The sequence below is a fragment of the Lutra lutra genome, chromosome 7 (assembly GCF_902655055.1).
Source record: "Lutra lutra chromosome 7, mLutLut1.2, whole genome shotgun sequence".
Lineage (NCBI taxonomy): Eukaryota > Metazoa > Chordata > Mammalia > Carnivora > Mustelidae > Lutra > Lutra lutra.
Window position 1 is genome coordinate 52,525,251 of NC_062284.1, and position 19,898 is coordinate 52,545,148.

The 19,898-nt window shown below is 36.6% G+C and overlaps 2 protein-coding genes across 2 annotated transcripts; both read left to right on the top strand.

The window, feature by feature from the left end:
• The first annotated feature begins 2,660 nt into the window (after window positions 1-2,660).
• LOC125104423 (olfactory receptor 4F4-like) lies at window positions 2,661-6,997 on the top strand. Its single transcript, XM_047737052.1, is given in 3 exon segments — window positions 2,661-2,800; window positions 6,008-6,261; window positions 6,264-6,997. Coding segments are annotated over 2 exon segments (945 nt in total). The 5' UTR covers window positions 2,661-2,800; window positions 6,008-6,050.
• An 8,904-nt stretch (window positions 6,998-15,901) lies between these two features.
• LOC125104424 (olfactory receptor 4F21-like) lies at window positions 15,902-18,506 on the top strand. The gene is given in 4 exon segments (XM_047737053.1): window positions 15,902-15,947; window positions 17,551-17,639; window positions 17,642-17,965; window positions 17,967-18,506. Coding segments are annotated over 4 exon segments (999 nt in total).
• The last annotated feature ends 1,392 nt before the right edge of the window (window positions 18,507-19,898 follow it).

Below are 19,898 nucleotides of genomic sequence, written 5' to 3' on the forward strand. Positions count from 1 at the left end.
AACATGTGATTTCATTTTTATGATCCTTTGAACAAGAAAACTACAGGGACAGAAAAGAAATCACTGCTTTCCTGAAACAAGGGAATGGTATGTGGTTGACCAAAAGGACCACAGGAGAAGTTGATGTGAAGTGCATCTGTAGGATGTCTTGCTGTGCTTTGGTTACCCAAATATAAATGTATGAACGCTGAGAAGCAGCCTCTTTATTCTTTAGAAGTACCCAAACATTTAAGATTTAAGTATTGTTAGTATTTCTGAAAATGGGTGTGAAAGTAGAGACAAAAACAGAAGGAACTGAGGAGGAGACAAGATGGCAGAGGAGTAGCACAGTGACATGACAGCAGGTCACAGGAGTTCAGCTAGATAGTTATCAAACCATTCCGAACACCTACAAGCCCAACATGAGATCAAGGAGAAGAAGAGCAGCAATTCTAGACACAGAAAATCGATCACTTTCTGAAAGGTAGGATGTGAGGAGAAGTGAATCCAAAGCGACAGGAAGATAGACCTCAGGGGGAGGGGCCAGCTCCTGGCAAACAGTGGAGCAACAGAGCACAAAATCAGAACTTTTAGAAGTCTGCTATACTGAGGGACATCAATCCAGAGGCTAAGTGGGGGTGGAGCCCTCGCAGGGACACTGTGGTCTCAAGTCCTGCAGGGTCACAGAAGTATTGGGGGTGTCTGAGTATTACAGAGCTCGCAGGTGTCAGAGCAGGAAACCGGCTACAGAGATGGAGCCGAGGAGTGAGCTTGCAGTTCGTGTTTACCTTAAGCTGTGATCTGTGGCACAGGCAGTCCACTGCTCTTTAAGCAGGGACCCCAAAAGTGGCAGATCTGGGGAGACCCACCTTCATCTGCCAAAAGAGCAGAGCGGCAGGAACCTAGAGTGTATTATGTTAAGCAAAATTAGTCACTCACAGGAAGACAAATACCATATGATTTCACTCATATGTGGCAGTTAAGAAATGTAGCAGATAAGCACAGGGAAAAAAAGAGAGACAGATGCAAACTGAGAAACAGACTCTTTTAACTGTAGGAAACAAAGAAATGGTTACCAGCAGGGAAGTGTGGTGTGGGAGAGTTAAATAGGTGTTGGGGATTAAGGAGTATATTTGTTGTGATGAGCACTGGGTAATATATGGAAGTGTTGAATCACCTAACTGAAATTAAAATAAAAACTTAAACATGCATGTGTGTGTTTGTGTGTGTAACTACAGAATTAATTTTGATATATGTAAAGTGTGAGTGTGTGTGAAAAGCTATAAATTACAAAAATATAAAATGAAAGAAATACTTTATTGAATTACAAAGTTTTCACTCTAAGTTTCAGAGCAACCATGTACTTCTTCAAACTCTCCCCTAAACAAGCATCCTTCCCCAGAGGGTACCTCTCACTGATCTTTCACTTAACAGCTCTAAGGTTTGGGAGAGTCATTAAGCCTCTTTTTGCCTGTTTCTCCTCTGTAGATGGATCTATGTGTTACCACGACTGCATGAGATGATGCCTGTAAAGTGTGTTGTAGTACACAAGCAAGGGAATAAATATTGACTCTTTGAGTTCTCAGATTGAGATGGTTATGGACTCTAGACATCAGGGCACAAAATGGCTTATGGATCATGTTTTGTGATCTAGACCAGAGATGATTTAGACATAGATCATGCTTTGTGATCTAGGTGTGAAAAAAAATGCCATGCAACTCAGAAAGGGAGAAAATGAGACAGCAAAGAGGACAGAGAGGGGCAGGGCCAGTAAGGAATAAGAGAAAAAGAAGGAAATGGGAGAATTTATTAATAGCCTTTCACATCTAATTTACTTAAAATCAAAAGTAAAAACAAACACAAAAGAGAGATTAAAAAAAATTCTCTAAGGACACATGGTGATATGTACAGTCATCGTCACTGATGGGAACAGGAACAGAAGGATGCACTGCAAGACCAGTAGTTGTTACCTCCAAGAGTGCATGAGACCGAGAGCACAGGTGAAGGGGGCCTTTACTATTTGTTCCAGATACTCCTATTTTTAATAGTTGAAATCTTATTAAGATTCCATTCACATATTATTTCCTTGGTAAATGAATGACTTGAAAAGTCTCCTTTCATTATCTCTCCATTACTTAGAGAGATGCCTCTAATATGTTTTATACTCAAACTGTTGGTGTTCGGGGACCAGCTTAAGGAAGGAATGTGAAGGCTGAGACCTAACATCCCCCTGAAATCCAAGGAAGCGAGTTCAAGTAGGCCCTTAAATCATGACCATAGTTGCAACATGCCAACGATGAGCTACTAGCTACCTGCCCACCTACATAACTCAACTAGATTCTGGTGGGACTGGAACTGACATCTTAGTTCACTTTATGACAATGTAGATAGACAGCTAAAGAACGAAAGTTATAGCCTCCTCATAGACAAAGTAATTAAACATTTTGATCCCCCTTCTCTTACACTTTTACTTGTATTTAACTGGACTACCTTGAATCTAGCTTTGAAAGGCGTGGGTTATTGCATGATGCCCTCAAAGCCCAAATTTTCCTCAGGGAGAACTGGAAGTTAAGGATCCCCAAGAGCATGATAGGGAAAGCCTTTCCAAACACTTGGCTCTATTTAAGCCACTGAGATGGAAAGCCTGCAAGCTCAGAGGCTACTCCTTACAGTGGAAACTTGGCACACCGAGGAGAACACAATCCTCCAATACTGCTCATGGCAGAAACTTAATTGGACTTCATTCCACGTAAGGTGGATTCTAGAGTAAGCCCTCTCAGTAAGCAAGGAAGGAACCGGTTTCAGGGGTGATCTGTGTAAGGTAAGTACATCCTGGACAACTAATGTTTGGCTCACACATTTGATGTCTTCCCCTATTTTGAGACTTATTTCTTTCTCTTCCCCTGAAGCATTTTTTTTTTCATACCTATCTATAGAGTTTCGAGTTCTGAATGTGTTATTCAGTGAATGTCTTAGGGGAAAGATTATGGGTTTTCTCTCCCAGCGAATCCCTGGGACTTCTACATTCCTAACAGCATTTCACACACTAACAAAAGCACTGCCTATGTACATTCTTAGATGCTCCCAGAAGTTCAGGTTGGGGATGACTGGTTCTCAAAAACCTTCCAACTTATCCTGACATTTTCTAATTCCTTTTGGATTTTACTCGTTTTGCCTTTCCTCAAGGTAGCAAATGGAGAAATGCTTCAGGAAAAAATTAATAGGCCAAAGTGCCTAAAATTTAAAATCAAACAAAATGCTTCTGATTGGTTTTAATGTGAACCTGTGTGTATCATTCTTATCATTATTAGCCATTTACAGTTACTCATGTGTCTGTTATCTTTTCATTGAAAAAATGTATTACTTCAGAAATCTTGTTTTCCTAGTCTGCCAAAATCAAGGTTTCTATCAGGATCCATTTTATAGTAGGGAAGTTATTGTAGAAGATTTGGAGTCAGATAGACCGCAGTTTATTTCTTTTAAGATTATTTATTTATTAGGGGGCCTGGGTGGCTCGGTGAGTTGGGCGTCTGCTTTCAGCCCGGGTTGTATCCTGTCTCTCTGGGATAGAGCCCTACTGTTGGGCTCCCCTCAGGAAGCCTGCTTCTTTCTCCCTCTGCTTCTCCCCCTGCTTATGCTCTCCCTCGGTCTCTATCAAATAAATAAAATGTAAAAAAAAAAAGTATATTTATTTACTTACTTGAGAGAGAGATAGCACAATTAGGGTGAGGGGCAGACAGATGGAGAGCAAGATGCAGGCTCCCCATTGACCAGGGAGCCAGACTAAGGGCTTGATCCCAGGAACCCGGGATCATGACCCTAGCCAAAGGGCAGATGCTTAATCAACTGAGCCACCCAGGCACCCTCAGGCCTCAATTTAAATTCTAGCTTTATTGTTATTTTACAACCAGGAAAATAGGTAATTTCTGTATGTATGTATATAGTTTGTGATGTTTTTGTTAAGTATTCTTACCAAAAAATAAATACATAATATAAAATAAAATAATTAGAATCAGTAGTGAGATGACAGTCACAAGGAAATCACAACCACATGTTACTTTTGTTTAAAAAAAAAAAGACTTTTTTTTTGTTTGAGGAAAAAAAAAAAAGCTTAGAAGGAGAAAGAGCAAAACCCAATAGGAAAAACATACAAGAAAAGAGGAGTATGCAGTTCAAAGAAAAGGAAAGGCAATTAATCCTTAAAAATGGGAAAACCACTTAATCTCACAATCAGAAATTAAAACTACATTCAATGGTACCTAGGTGGCTCAGTTAGGTAAGGGTCAGACTTTATCCCAGGTTCTGACCTCAGGGTCTTGAGATTAAGCCCAGGATCATGCTCAGCATTCACTGTGCAGTTGTTTTGGGATTCTCTCTCCCACTCCTCTTGTCCCTCTCTGCCATGCCCATGCCTGTGTGTGCTCTCTCTCTCCCAAATAAATAATCTTAAAAAAAAAAAAACTAAATTCAATTGCCATTTCTCATCATTATATGAGAATAAGATTGCACTGGAGAAGCTGGGGAAAAACAGGTAATTCTTACGTTGCTTGTGGAAATTCAAAATACTTTCACTCCTATGGAAGGAATATAAACAGATAAATAAAAAGCAAAACAGATAAATGTTTTTAAGGTGTTTAACATAAACTTGGTACATATTAAGATGAATGGATAAGGAAGATGTGGTCCATATACACTATGGAGTATTATGCCTCCATCAGAAAGGATGACTACCCAACTTTTGTAGCAACATGGACGGGACTGGAAGAGATTATGCTGAGTGAAATAAGTCAAACAGAGAGAGTCAATTATCATATGGTTTCACTTATTTGTGGAGCATAACAAATAACATGGAGGACATGGGGAGATGGAGAGAAGGGAGTTGAGGGAAATTGGAAGGGGAGGTGAACCGTGAGAGACTATGGACTCTGAAAAACAATCTGAGGGTTTTGAAGGGGCAGGGGGTGGGAGGTTGGGGGAGCCAGGTGGTGGGTATTAAGGAGGTCACATATTGCAAGGAGCACTGGGTTTGGTACAAAAACAATGAATACTGTTACGCTGAAAAGAAATTTAAAAAAAAAAATTTAAAAAAAAGAGCTATTTAGTCACCTCTATAATGTGAACTTTATAGCCTGAAAAAAAAAAAAATAGGATACAAGAAAGAATGGAATAAGAGAAGAACTTGGGCTCCTAGGTTATAGAGAATAGTAAATATATACGTTTCCACATAGGTCAACGTAAACAGCATGTCAACAGTTTACATACAAATGAACTTAGAATTTATATTTTTTCCAGTGAAGTACAGTCAGGAGTAAAACTAACTTGCATATATCTGTCATTTAATATAATCTCAGAAAAGAAATCTCTGTTACCAAGGAGAACCAAGGACCAGTCAATATACGTTCATGAATGATGTTACTTAGGCCAAAGAATACATGAGTTTGTGGAAATATCCTTTCATGGGGAGATTCCAAATACAGTGAAATACTGGATTTTAGAAATGCATAGTCAGCATCCAGAGTCTCTTTTAGAACACAAATAACATTTCTCAAGTCATTTCATCAACGGTTTTCCCCAGAATTAAAGAATTTGGTACAGTTCAGCTCCTAATACATATCCACCTAGCAATAGATTTGTTTCTGAGAAGCATGTTTTGTATCAGAAAGCCAGCATTGAATTATTGCCCTGGGGGGAGTGGATAGAAACTCTGATATATTTTAAAGTTATGTATTCTCCCTATAGAAGAGATAGATTCAAGCCTTGGAGAAATTATTTCCGTTATATATAACTATTGACAGAATATCCATTTCTGATTCCCATAACAACTTTATTTCACATAGGTAAGGTTTTTGAACTCCCCTTCCATATTTAGCTCCTCATCTTGACTTAAGACTGTGTCTACATGTAAATTCGAGAAAATTTTATTTTCAATTTTTACCTAGTACAATGGTAAGATTTGAATTTTGCCCATGAATAGGAGGTGTCTGCTCTCAGTACCTGAGTGTTAAGGAAATTCTTTTTTCCATTCTAGAAGTTCTCAGTTCATCTCTTTCTTTGGGTTCCATTAGAATTCCATGTACAAAATGGAGGAAGCAAACCAGTCTATGACATCTGAGTTCATTTTTCGTGGACTTTGTGATTCAAGGGAGCTCCAGACCTTCCTCTTACTGCCTTTTTCTACGCTCTACCTGATGACTGTTGTGGGCAACCTCTTTGTCGTGCTCTTATTCATCACTGACCCTCATCTCCATTCCCCAATGTACTTCCTCTTAGCCAATCTCTCATTGTGGACTTCTGCCTTTCCTCAGTAACTATCCCTAAATTAACAACAGACTTTCTAAAGGATAATAAAACCATCTCCTTTGGTGGCTGCATGACCCAGATCCTCTGTGTGCATTTTTTTGGAGGGGGTGAGATAGTGCTGCTGGTGACAATGGCCTATGATCATTATGTGGCCATCTGCAAGCCACTGCATTACTCTAGCATCATGGACAGACAGAAGTGCATCTGGTTAGTTTTGATATCATGGATCATTGGCTTTGTGCATGCCATGAGCCAACTAGCCATGATTTTAGATCTGCCCTTCTGTGGATCCAGAATAGTGGACAGTTTTTTCTGTGATATCCCTTTGGTGATCAAACTGGCCTGCATGGATACACATACTCTAGGAATGCTGATAAACGCTGACAGCGGGATCTTGGCAACAACTTGCTTCATTCTCTTACTGATGTCCTACACCTATATCCTCCTAACTGTCCGTCTAAACTCCAAGGACGGAGCATCAAAAGCACTCTCTACCTGTACTTCCCACATCACAGTAGTGTTGCTATTCTTTGGACCTTGCATCTTCATCTATCTGTGGCCACTTAACATCACTTGGATGGACAAGTTTCTTGCTGTGTTTTACACAGTAATCACACCTCTCCTGAATCCAGCCATTTACACACTGAGAAATAAAGACATTAGGAATGCCATAAAGATACTGATAAATCAGCATATGGATTCACAGGATAATTTTTAGTTTTCTCATGTAATCAGAAAATGCATCCCAATTTGTCCACATTTAGAGCTATAAACTAAACTGGAAATGGGACTTATTCATATCTGAATGCTTGAAGTATTGACAGATGTATGGTTTGTGTTCATTCCATTACAAAAATATGTTCAAAACTCCAACACTGAGGATGCCTGGGTGACTCAGTTTCTTAAGTGTCTAAGTCTTGGTATTGACTCAGGTTACAATCTCAGGGTCATGGGATCAAGCCCCACAACAGGCTCCATTCTCATCTAGAATTCTGTTTGAGGATTTTCTCTCTCCCCCTGCCCCTCCGCCTGCTTCCCTCAAATAAATAAATAAATAAGCCTTTTAAAAAGAATCCAACATTTATGATCCTACCACTTGGAGAGAATAATAATTGATAATCATAATTTGCATAAATATGCCTTTGCATTTATTCCAAGATTACCAGATGATAACAATGATAATTATAAAAATAGTCATTAGTACTATTTAACACTACCAACATTCCCAACACCATGCTAAAACATTTTATCTAGCCTATGTATTATTACAAAACCACTCTGATCTAATTATCATTATTCTCATTTCTAAAATTACATGATTAAGCCTCTGCCTTTGGCTCGGGTTGTGATCTCAGGGTCCTGGGATTGAGCCCCACATCAGGCTCTCTGATCAGCAGGGAGCCTGCTTCCCCCTCTCTCTCTGCCTGCTTTTCTGCCTACTTGTGATCTCTCTGTCAAATAAATAAAATATTTAAAAAAATAAAATTACATGATTTACTTACTAACTCTTACTTAGCTAGACAGGGTACTAAAGATATTTGCATGGTCTACATCTGCATTTTATGTTCCAATGATAGAGCATGCTAGAGGGAAGTTCAAAGGCAGAGAAAGATTTGGGCTTCCCCTCTGCTTGCTGTGTTGTGTGAACATTACCACAGCTACTACAGTGAAGTTTCTTTTCTGTGGTGGGAAGTGAATTCAGGTTGCTGTTTCTTCAGAAGTTTCAGAACCAGCAATATTGTACCTTCTTATAGATAATGTCAGCATGCTGGTACTCTATCTTCAAAAACTCTGGGTCCCAGACCTATCATGCCTCTCCTCTGAGTTCAGAGAAAAAAACCAAAGGCAAGACACACTACATCCAAAAAGGGATTTTTAGCCCCACAGGATCCCTTTTCTAAATAACAAAATTTCCATAATTCTAATTTCTTATCTTTGTTCCCTCACCCTTAGAAGTAGTAGCTGCTTCCTACACTTGTTCCCTCCATGACAATAGAGAGCTATCTTTATACTTTCAGAAAGCTAGTTAACAACTTGATACCTGCTTAATATTTATATTAAACTCTGTTCAAATAATGTGTATATCCTCTTTAATGACTGATTCCTGACTGATACAGCTTCCCACAAGGAGAAACACAGGCCTAAATGGCTTCCCTGGTGAATATTGCAAAACATTTAAGAAAAAAAAAAGAAGTGTTTTTTACATAAAGTTCTTTTGAGAAGAGAAAAAGTAGAAACACCTTGTTTTGGGCTGAGATAACAAAGTTGGATAATCAAAAATATTATCCAGTATCAAAATTTAGTGGTAATTCAAAGGAAACAGAATATAAAGGTCAAGAATGGAGACTTCTAAGACCACTAATCCCCAAGTTTGCTCACAATATTTAGGATGCACCTATCCAGATACAACAATCAAGACTCAGTTCTGATAATGCATGGAGAGCATAATTTACAGAAAAGAAGTTTATTTAGGTCAGAAAACATCTTCAATGTTTACTCTGATAACTGGTTAGCTAACTGATATTTTTCTGTTGGTTCTATCCAATAAATCCATAAATTGCAGGCTAATCTACCATTAGCAACCAAGGTTGGTCAAGCATAGCCTGCTGAAAAGACCCCATATGTGAAGACTCCCCATTTTCTTTCTAATAATAAATACTATCAAGTGGTCCAATTACCATGCTTGCAAGGAGACTGACCAAGTCATTTCTATCTTTCCTTCTATATTTTTTGCTCCAAGATATCCACAATTAGGAAGAAAGGGTTTCAGACCAATGTTAACACTTTGTCCAAATTTGTTTATAAAGCCAACATAAATCTGACATGAAATCAGATAAAGACATAAAAAGAAAAAGTCATAGGCCATTCATTCTCATGAACATACATGCAAAATTTCCAAACTATATCAAAGAAACTGGAACAATATAAAATAAGAATAAAATATCATGCCAAATTAATTTAATACCAGAAGTGCAAGGTTGATTGGAAGTCAATCACCAGGTTAAAAAGGGGGGGGGGGAGCATACATACAAATATCTGGGTATAGAAAGAGCATTTGAAAAAAATCTAATACACATTCATGATAAAACTTAGGAAAGAAATTATAATGAAAATTACTTGAGCAAATAACATCTGCAGCACAAATTGCCTAAAACTGGAAATGAGAAAGACATGCTTCCTCTTAACACTAATATCTGGTATTTTTTGGAAGTCCCGACCAGTTAATTCAGGCAAGGGCACTAAATAAAATGCATAAAAGGATAGAAATGTGAATGAGGATATGTGTGATATATTAGGGATTAAGAGGTACACAAACAGAAAAAAAGAAAATAAATTTATTGTTCCTAGACAATATTTTTATTTAAAGTTATATACCTTTTCTATAGATTTCCTCAACCCAGGACCATCTACCTACTTACAATAGCATTTAATATACAATATTGCCTGTTTCATTTGTTTTCCTAGATAGACAATAAACTTCATGAGAATAGGAATTTCTAAAGAGTAAAGAATAATATAAAGGCAGATGTAATAGCGTTTTAGAAGCAAATAGGTATTAGTAAAGAAAAATGAGCTGCTTTTGAAACAAAACCAAAAGTACCAGAATAGTGAAAAAAATCAAGCAAAGGCTTCAAATGTTGTGAAATCTGCTATATAATAAGGAGGGACTTTCTTACACTATACTTAGCCACAGGAATATACCACTCACATCTCCTTTCAAGACAAAAATTGGCTTCATGGAAAGAACTTAACTGACGGCTTCTAGCTGTTGCATGTCAGATTCCACTGTAGCATTCACAGAGGCCACAGTCTGCCCAGGCTTCTCCTAGCCAATGATTGACAACAGTGGGCATACCAGAGCCAGGACATTTCTGCCCCATGTGGAATTCTTGTCATGGGCAATCTTTGCCCTGGAGACTCCCCCATCAACCTTACTGAAGCTTTCTCACAGGCACACTGCAGTCTGAGACTACTCCATCCTACCTCCCTCCTTTCCCCTCTTTTTTTTTTTTTTTCACAAGAGCCACATGGCATTTTGTAGGAAGGCTTTCCCTACCACTACTGCTCTTATTCCCCTTCACAGACATTGCTGTCAAGAAATATCATATAATTCCGTCATGGTCACTGCTTCACAGAGTACCAGAACTGACACTAACACTTGGTTTTGAACACTGAAATGTCTATGATCAAAATACTAAGAGGAATACCAGACTTTAAGGGTTACTACCCAAAATTGCCTAGTCAAGCAGCAAACAAGTTTTTCTCAGACATCAAATCACCTACACCACCCCCATTATAATGCTATGTTGACAGAATGTACTGTAAGGTAAATTATTGTCCTGGTAAAGTCAATACTATGAAATAAGCAATAAAGCTAAACTGGTAAGGTAAGTTGGTTTTTTATTAATAATATATGAACAAAATATTCATATTTCTAAACAGTTGGCCACAAAATGGGTAAATTCTTCAGTACTTTGGTCAAGTCAGTACAGATAATACATCATGCCATTGCATAGTCACATTGCCTCACATTTCCTTGTAGTTTATACTGCTGAGATGAGAACAAGTAGTCACTAGAGAATGTATCCTTAATTCTTTAATGCTGAACCTATTGCCTTCCCACTCTTTCATCAGGCCTGCCTGAAACAATAAATATTAATGGGTTCAACTTTGCGGAAAAAAGATCCTCAGGCTTTTGCAAGTTGTTTCTGCACTGTTACCTCATCTTGATCATGCCTCATCTACAAAATTCACACTTCATAAACTAGACTGTATTCTTATTTTTTTAGACTGTCTTCTTATTCTTCTTATTCTTATGCTTCTTATTCTTCTTATTCTTCTCTGATTATTATATTCTCATTTTGTCATCCACCATTTTTCTATTTCTATGTACAAGGACTTAGCCAGTATACTTGCCATAAAATGTTTTGCCACTTTAGCTAAAAAGGACTGGTTTTCTGGAGCGAATCCCTCCAGAAAATAGATTCACCTTAATTGAATAGCTTTTGGGTTTCTTTAAACAGAAAATCATTTCTTCACAAAGCTGTACTGACGGAAATCCAAGCAATCCCGCAGTGAAGCCCTAGGCAGGATACTCTTCTTTGCTTATTCAGTGGTTTGTGAAGACTGAAAAACACATTTAGGTATATTTAACCCATGAACAAACTTTTTTTTTCATAAAACAAAAATTTCTTTGTCTCTAGAACTCTATATAGAATAATTTTAGATATTAAAACTCCAAGTGACATATTTGAGCCTTCATATTTTTCAAATGCTTATATATTATTTCTCAAAATTTTAAGAGGAATTAGCAATTAAGAGTATATAGTAGTATTTATTCTGTTGCATGATATTGATGCCAAACAGATATAATCAGTGATTCATGATGATGATAACTTTCAAAAATTCTATAATTTATAAAATATCTATAATGTATAACATCTCTAATCTCAAATTTCGTAAAAATACTGCCAAAACCACATAATTACTACTCATCACAGGGACTCTTCAATTTCTCTGTTACTCTGTTCTGCAACTCATGTAACTTGACCCTTGGGGGAAAAAAGTAAATGTTCATAAAATTCCTAATGTCTATCGACAGCCAATAATGGAATAGATATTAGTTATTATTTTTATTTATTTTTTTTAAAGATTTTATTTATTTATTTGACAGAGAGAGATCACAAGCAGGCAGAGAGGCAGGCAGAGAGAGAGGAGGAAGCAGGCTCCCTGCTGAGCAGACAGCCTGACGCGGGGCTCGATCCCAGGACCCTGAGATCATGACCTGACCCGAAGGCAGCGGCTCAACCCACTGAGCCACCCAGGCGCCCCTAGATATTAGTTATTAATACCCAGTCCTGTAATTGGTTTCATTCCTAATGGTAACAACTATTTATAACTTTATGTCTCAATAAAGATGAATCTAAAAGGGAGTGAACGTTCTGTGTTTCCCAATCCCTTGAAGCTACTGAGGGTTGAAAACCAGAGCCTGTGCAGGTAGGTAGAAATCCCACCTTTTAATTCTCTAGCATCAGGTTCCATAATTATCTCCTTTTTTAAATATTCCCCACAATTTACTTCTCTTCTAGTCACCCTTTTCTTTTGTTAACTCACTTTATTTAGATGATTTTCAGTCATTGTTTAATATACTTCTGATCTTATCCTCAGAGTTAAAACTATATGATAGATGAACAAAACATATTCTTCAAAGCTCTAGTATATTTTGAAAATAGAATGTGAAGTATATTGGGTCTTCCATCTCCTTTTTCTCTGAATATTAGGATCATAAAAATAAAAAGCAATGTCTGTGTCTTTCCTCTTCCATTCCTACTGAAACAATATGAAAAAAGCATGCTAGCTTTCTGTCTGCCAAATTTATTCAACCACTGTTACCAGTCTGAAAACTCTAGGTCTGCTTCCTGAAAAATCATCAAAATTATCATAATAGAGAACACTTATTTAGCACTTAATGTATGTTCAGGCACTGTCCGATGTTTTCTTGTTGCAACTCATTTAGTCCTCAAAACGACTATAGGAGACAGTGACTGTTGGTATCTGCCTTTAACAGATGAAGGAACAGACACATCTGGCAACTGAGTAACTCACATGGAACACACAGAAGGTAAAGGGGGTATCTGGGAGATGCAAACAGTCTAGCCTTTTGGTCTGTGACCTTAAACACTGTGTTTTACTATGTATTGGAAATGGCTCCTATATAAATATTTCCATCAACTCAATTTATTTTGAAACATTTGTTTTCAAGTTAAAAAAATAAATGTTACCTCTAAAAAATATAGCAAATCAAGTTGGGGATAAGGAAACAAATATAATATTATTTAAAATCCCACCATATGCAGAAAATTGGGGTGAGTCCAACACATTTACCATGAAAAATGCCATTACTCTGCAAATGTTTCCTTGACTTATTGATAACCTCACACTACTTATAGTAGATTTAATATTCATTTTTAAACCTGCTTTATATGAATGTATCCACTTATTTAATCACTGTTATTCTTAAACAATGTGTTTCCAATTAGTTCACATTATTCAAAATGCTCATAGTAATATGATGTTACAAATACATTGTGTTCATGTGTCTATTTCCTTTCAAAATCATTCCAATATAATTACTGAGTTATTTATTTATTTTTAGTTTTTGAGAGCAAGTGAGAGAGAGACAGAGCACAAGTACAAGCAGAGGGAAATGCAGGCAGGGAAGAAGTAGGCTCTCCGATGAACAATGAGCCTGATGTGGGGCTCAATCCCAGGACCCTGGGATCATGACCTGAGGTGTCAGCAGATGCTTAATAGATTGAGCCACTCAGACAGCCCCCTGCCTTTTCTTTTTTATTTTTATGACTCAGTTAACTTCTAGAATGACTGTACCACTTCACATTTCCCTTCTGCTGAGAATGAGAAGCACTTCTTCCCCAATTCTAAAGCAGCAATAGGCTTATTCATTCTGTTGAGGAGAAAATTTAAAAATGGAACCTACTTTCTGAATTTGGAGTAAATCTCTTTGATCTCAAGTTTTAAAATTAATTCACATATTTTATTAAAATTATATAATTTTACTTGTACATTTAAGCCTTCTAATCACCCAGAATTTACTTTAAACCTGTTATAAAATGTAAGATAAGATACTTAAAATTTCATGTTCCCAATGTTGAGGTACATGTTTAACAACTATCAAACATTCTGAATTTATTTTTATTTTAATTCCAGTGTAGTTAACATAGAGTGTTGTATTAGATTGAATAGATCTTCATTACTTACATAATTGTGATGCCTTTTTATCATATACTAAATTCTCTATTTATATCACAGTCTTAACTGTGTTTTGTTATGTTTATCTGTTCAACTTTTGTCAAATTAATCAGTTTAATTCATATACTTTAGGATATACTCTAATATATTTCATAATAAGCATTCTCATTCCTTTTCTAATTTCCATTTCATTTCTTTTTTAAATATTTTATTTATTTATTTGACAGAGATCACAAGTAGGCAGAGAGGCAGGCAGAGAGAGGAGGGGGAAACAGGCTCCCCACTGAGCAGAGAGCCCTACGCGGGGCTCGATCCCAAAACCCTGGAATCATGACCTGAGTCGAAGACAGAGGCTTTAATCCACTGAGCCACCCAAGCACCCCTCCATTTCATTTCTTTTGCAAAATTTTCTGAGCTTTAAGATGGACATTTAAGTCACTTTTTAATATTCTAAAAGATTTTCACTGCACCGATTGGTCAGTGAGAATTGATATTTTTATTACTTGGCATTTTCTTCTCTCCATTTGCATAGTTTCATTTCCTATATCATATAGGGTTTCAAATATTTCAGAAAAATTTATGATTTTTCAGTGGAATGCATACACTGAACATTTGGTTCACTTATAAATGAAGTTTCTCTTATATTTAATAGGTTATTACTGACACTACATTTATTAAAATGATCTTATTAAATGTAATATTTTTTAATATTTGTCTTAAGTTTTTGAGGTAGATAATTGAGTGATTTGTGAATAAATATATTTTGCTACCTTCCCTTCGGTATTATTTGATTTAATCATTCTGACTATGTAATATGATTGAAACAGTGCTGTAGGCTTCCTTTTTATATTACTGATTTTGATATTTCATCTGTAATCAGATTTTAACTATTAGTTTAAAAATTCTATTAGAATCGTGTTAAAAATAGTAATCTTTCCTAATTTACTCAGGGTTTTTTATCAGGAATCAATTTTAAAACTTATCCAGTTACTGTTTAGGGCATTAATTCCCTATAATTTTCATGGAAATATCTTCTGAAACCAAATATTACTCCTCTCTTTTCAAAGTAGTAGGAGATACGCTGTGGGATTTCAATAATTTTCTCTTGACAGACAAACTAGAGGCTTTAAGTAGGAAAACCACATGATTCTTTTTGACTTTTGATAGATAATATCTCAAATCAAACTATAGAATGGACTGGACTTGGGGAAGAATGGAGAAGAAAGATCATTGAGTACCCTTTTCAATTGTCAAGATGGGAAAATATATGGACTAGAAGCAGAATAATATGACAAGAGAAATGAAGAGGAGAGAAATTAAGAAATATTTGACAATAAAAGTCATGCAACTAGAGGTAGAAAGGGTAATACAAACAAAAGTCCCATACAGATGTTTATATTGGGCATCTGGGAAAATGGTAATAATATTTATGAAAACATTGGAGTGGAATACAATGAGTTCGGTTTGTCATGTTAACTTGAAGGTGGAGGCCAGACTTGAATTTGTGTGAATCGCATACAGCTTTAAATATATTGCTCTCGAGTCCAGTGATAAATCTAAAGATAGAGAAGTGAACATGTAGGTACTAAAAAGCAGAAGGAGGGAGATCATTTGTGGCTTTGGGTAAGTGACTCTACATGCAACTTGGGGCCCAGATAACTTTAGAACTTTTCACTACTACTTTTAGTATTTGAGCTTTAGAATTTTATGGTTGCTTCACCTTTAAGCATCATTAGCATCAAATGCAGGAAAAATGGACCAGGAAAATCCATCTGCACATGAAGATATGTCATTTTATTTGGGAAAGAAAACCCTTCACAGACGACATTGATTTACAATTCACTGAACAGTCATGGGCCGTGTGACCCATCTTACACTAATCCAGGACCAAGAAAAACGTAATTATAGTAACTAGGTTAGGAAAATCATATAATATACTTTCAAGGGTTACTCCCTCCTAATTGAAGTGATTTCAGCTCACTACCTAAACAAACAGAATTTCTACTGGTAAGAAGTGGGAAGGGGAATGGCTTTAAAGAAGACAGGAAGCCAAAGGCAGAAGGGGTTACAGAAACAATGTCATGATAAACTATAAAAACCTGCAGAAAAATCAAGGTAAATAATGACTGAAAAGTGATTATTACATGAGGAATCTGGAATCTAAAGCTTCTTTCTAACAAACAAGAAATCTGTGGACACCATTTTTAGCTTATGAATGAACAAAAAGTGTGGACCAGCTTACCAATGAAGAGTTGGAGAGAGAAAAATCTGGAACGGGACACAAGATACAGAGAGTTAATTTTTAAAAAGAAAGTTCATTATGCTAATATTAGGTAATAATAGTAATTTTATGCCTGTTATAAGTCAAGGAAAATTTAAAAAGGAAGAAAATTAATTGATGGGTCTTTTATAAGACCCAGGATATATATGAAGGGGCTGTCCTTGAAGATCATAGTGCCATGTTTAAGATCAGGAATTCTGATGTCCTGTACCTGTAGATACAAATTCTGGCTCCGACAATTGATCCCTTTGGAATTCAGTTTCTCCTCTCATACAATGAATCTAATAAAACAGTTACGATCTTATGGAATTTTATAAAGTTAAAATGTGCTTAGTGCAGATAATGTGCTTAGCACAGTGGCTTGCAAGAAGGAATAAATGTGTATTATCTATTGATATTATCTTTGCTTAATAAACATTTCCTTACTAACAGGTATTTATTCTCTTCAATATTTTCTTTGATATAGAGATCTATGCATCTATCATGACAGTGTGTCTTGAATAAAGCATTATGAATAATTTCAACCTGAATATCAGACATGCATGATAAATTGTACCAAAAAAAAAAAACCCCACAGATGAGGTAAAACAAGGTGAAATTTATTAAACAGTTTCAGCCTAAAACTGTCTATTTGACCAGTGAAATAAAATATCCAGCTGACAAAAATATGCAAGTTAGTATGTGAGCATTAATGTGAAAGTTACAGAAATGTTAGAGATTATTCGGTTGTGAGAATACCTAATTAAGTGGTCAGGGAAAATGTCTTGAAAGTCAATAAAAGGAAAAAAATGCCTGATAATGGACTAAGAAGGGAAATACCCCCAATTAATCTCTATCTAAAGTACTCAATTTTTTTCTATTTTTATATAATCACTCCCTGATCGTTATAGTAATTCTATTTTATTTGTATTTTTTCTTATCAGTTAAATGATTTCTAACTCTAGAATATGAACCATACAACAAACTACCAGCATAAGTAGGAAAACTGCATTTGATTTCTGTTTTGTTTTCTAAAGAGGGAAGGGAGAGGGGCAGAGGGGCCGTACACTGAGCATGGAGTCTGATGTGGGGCTTGATCTTACAACCCTGACATCATGACCTAACCCGAAATCAAGAGTCAGCACTTTGACTAAGTCACCCAGGCACTACAGAAAACCTACATCTGTACTATTGATTCTCACTCTTTTTCATTTTCTATCCTCAGGTGATTTGAAAATCAGCTCTCCTGCCCAAGTCAGTGGAAGGATTAAATGATTCTGTGGTTTCTGAGTTTATGTTGTTGGGACTCTCTAGCTCTTGGGAAACTAAGTTTTTCTCATGTTGATTTTTTCCTTGATTTATTTAGGGATCATCCTGGGAAATCTCTTCATTTTCTTTTTGGTAATTTTTGATTCTCACCTACATTCTCCTATGTACTTCCTGCTGGCCAACCTGTCACTCATTGATGTGGGAGTTGCCTCTACCACAGTCCCAAAGATGATTAGGGACCTTTTAAGTGAATACAAGATTATTTCTTTCCAAAGCTGCATGACACAGATATGTTTTATCCACATCATGGGAGGAGTGGAGATGGTGTTACTCATAGCCATGGCATTTGACAGGTACACAGCAATCTGTAAGCCTCTTCACTACCTGAATGAACATCATGAATCCTAAAATATGCGTTTCATTTGTAATTGCTGGCTGGGTAACTGGGGTGATCCATGCTATGTCTCAGTTTGCTTTCATTATAAACTTGCCCTTTTGTGGTCCTAATGAAGTAGACAGCTTTTACTGTGACTTTCCCAGGATCATAAAACTTGCATGCACAGATGGAGACAGGTTTGAGTTTATTATTGCTGCCAACAGTGGCTTCATGAGCATGGGCACCTTCTTCTTGCTAATTCTTTCCTACATCTTCATTTTGGTCACTGTCTGGAAACGTTCTTCAGGAGACTTATCGAAAGCATTTGTCACTCTGTCAGCTCACATCACTGTGGTGGTTCTTTTTTTCACTCCATGCATGTTTCTCTATGTCTGGCCTTTCCCCACATCATCAATTGACAAATACCTGTTCATTGTTGACTTTGCTATTATCCCTGTCTTGAATCCCACCATCTATACATTACGGAATAAAGACATCAAGGTAGCTATAAAAAGATTGAGCAAACATGGATATTATGTCAAATTTTGCTGAATAAATCTGGCTTTGGAGCTCTAAAACTATATATCCATTAGCCTATTGAATAATTTTACTTAGGTTTCTGGAACTTAACACATCCAGATCTAGATATAACATCTACCTCATTGAATAGATATCTACTCCTGTAGATACTCATTACTTTTGCTACCATGGAAATTGTGAATCTACTACAATATGGGTGGCTTTAGCAGACAGCCTCACTATCTACTAAATAACATTTATAACTGAAATTATGATAATTTGATAATAAAAGGATATAATTACTTCTCTTCTACTTCCTATAGGTTTGCAAATAAACTGCAAACTTGCTTTGGAGAATGTCAGGCATCATTATATCAAATATATGAAGGACTAGTAACTCTGTCTAGTTACTCAGGTTGTACTCCCTCAGAAGATCCAAAGACAAAAATTGATCGCCAGTAGTTTATTTGAAAGCTGATTTTTGGAAACATCATTAAGGATGTGGGAATTGAGACTAAGACATGAAAGATGCTTATGTTGATAAATGTAACTGAGATTTAAGCCTATCATGGCCCACTGGGAGACTCTATAAACTGTGGCTTAGAATTGTCCTAACTGAAGGTAAAGGAAGCTGGAGGTTTGTTTGTTTGTTTGTTTTCATTTTCATAGAGTGCATTAACTCCTTAGTATGTCTCAGCTTTCCCACAGAGAATAGTGTGCGTTAAAGGAAGCTGGTAGGTAGAATTTCGGATGTTGGCAGTTAAGAACCTTCTCCTTGTTTGGAAACAATAAATGCCAATGTATATTCCACCTTTATTTATTTGTTTATTTGACAGAAAGAGAGACACAGCAAAAGAGGGAGCACAAGCAGGGGGAGTGGGAGAGGGAGAAGCAGGTTTAGCCTGATGTAAGGCTCAATCCCAGGACACTGGGATCATGACCTGAGCCGAAGGGAGACACCTAATGACTGAGCCACCCAGTTGCCCCTATCCTGCTATAGATTTTTAAAGCAGTAGCTGGATAAGAAAATCCTGGGTTGAGAATCACTATTTTAAAAGTCATAGTGGATTTTCACTCAGTTCATACTTACAGAACTGATGTTATGTGCTAACTTCAAGTGCTTGGTCTCTACTAAGTTCTAGCAACTAGCCAGAAATGTTTTTTTTTTTTTTCCCCTTATTTGTTTCTTTTCTTTTTCTTTCCTTCCCTCTTCTTCCTTCCTTCCTTCCTTTTCTTTTCAGTTTTAAATTCCTTTATTGAAGTATAACTAATATATAGTGCTATATTAGTTTAAGGTGTATTCAACATTATTCAACATCTCTATGCATTACTCAGTGCTCACCACTGTGTTAGCTACCATCTGCCACCAAGAAATATTATTACCATCTTGTTGACTATATTCTAGATGCTGTACTTTTCATCTCT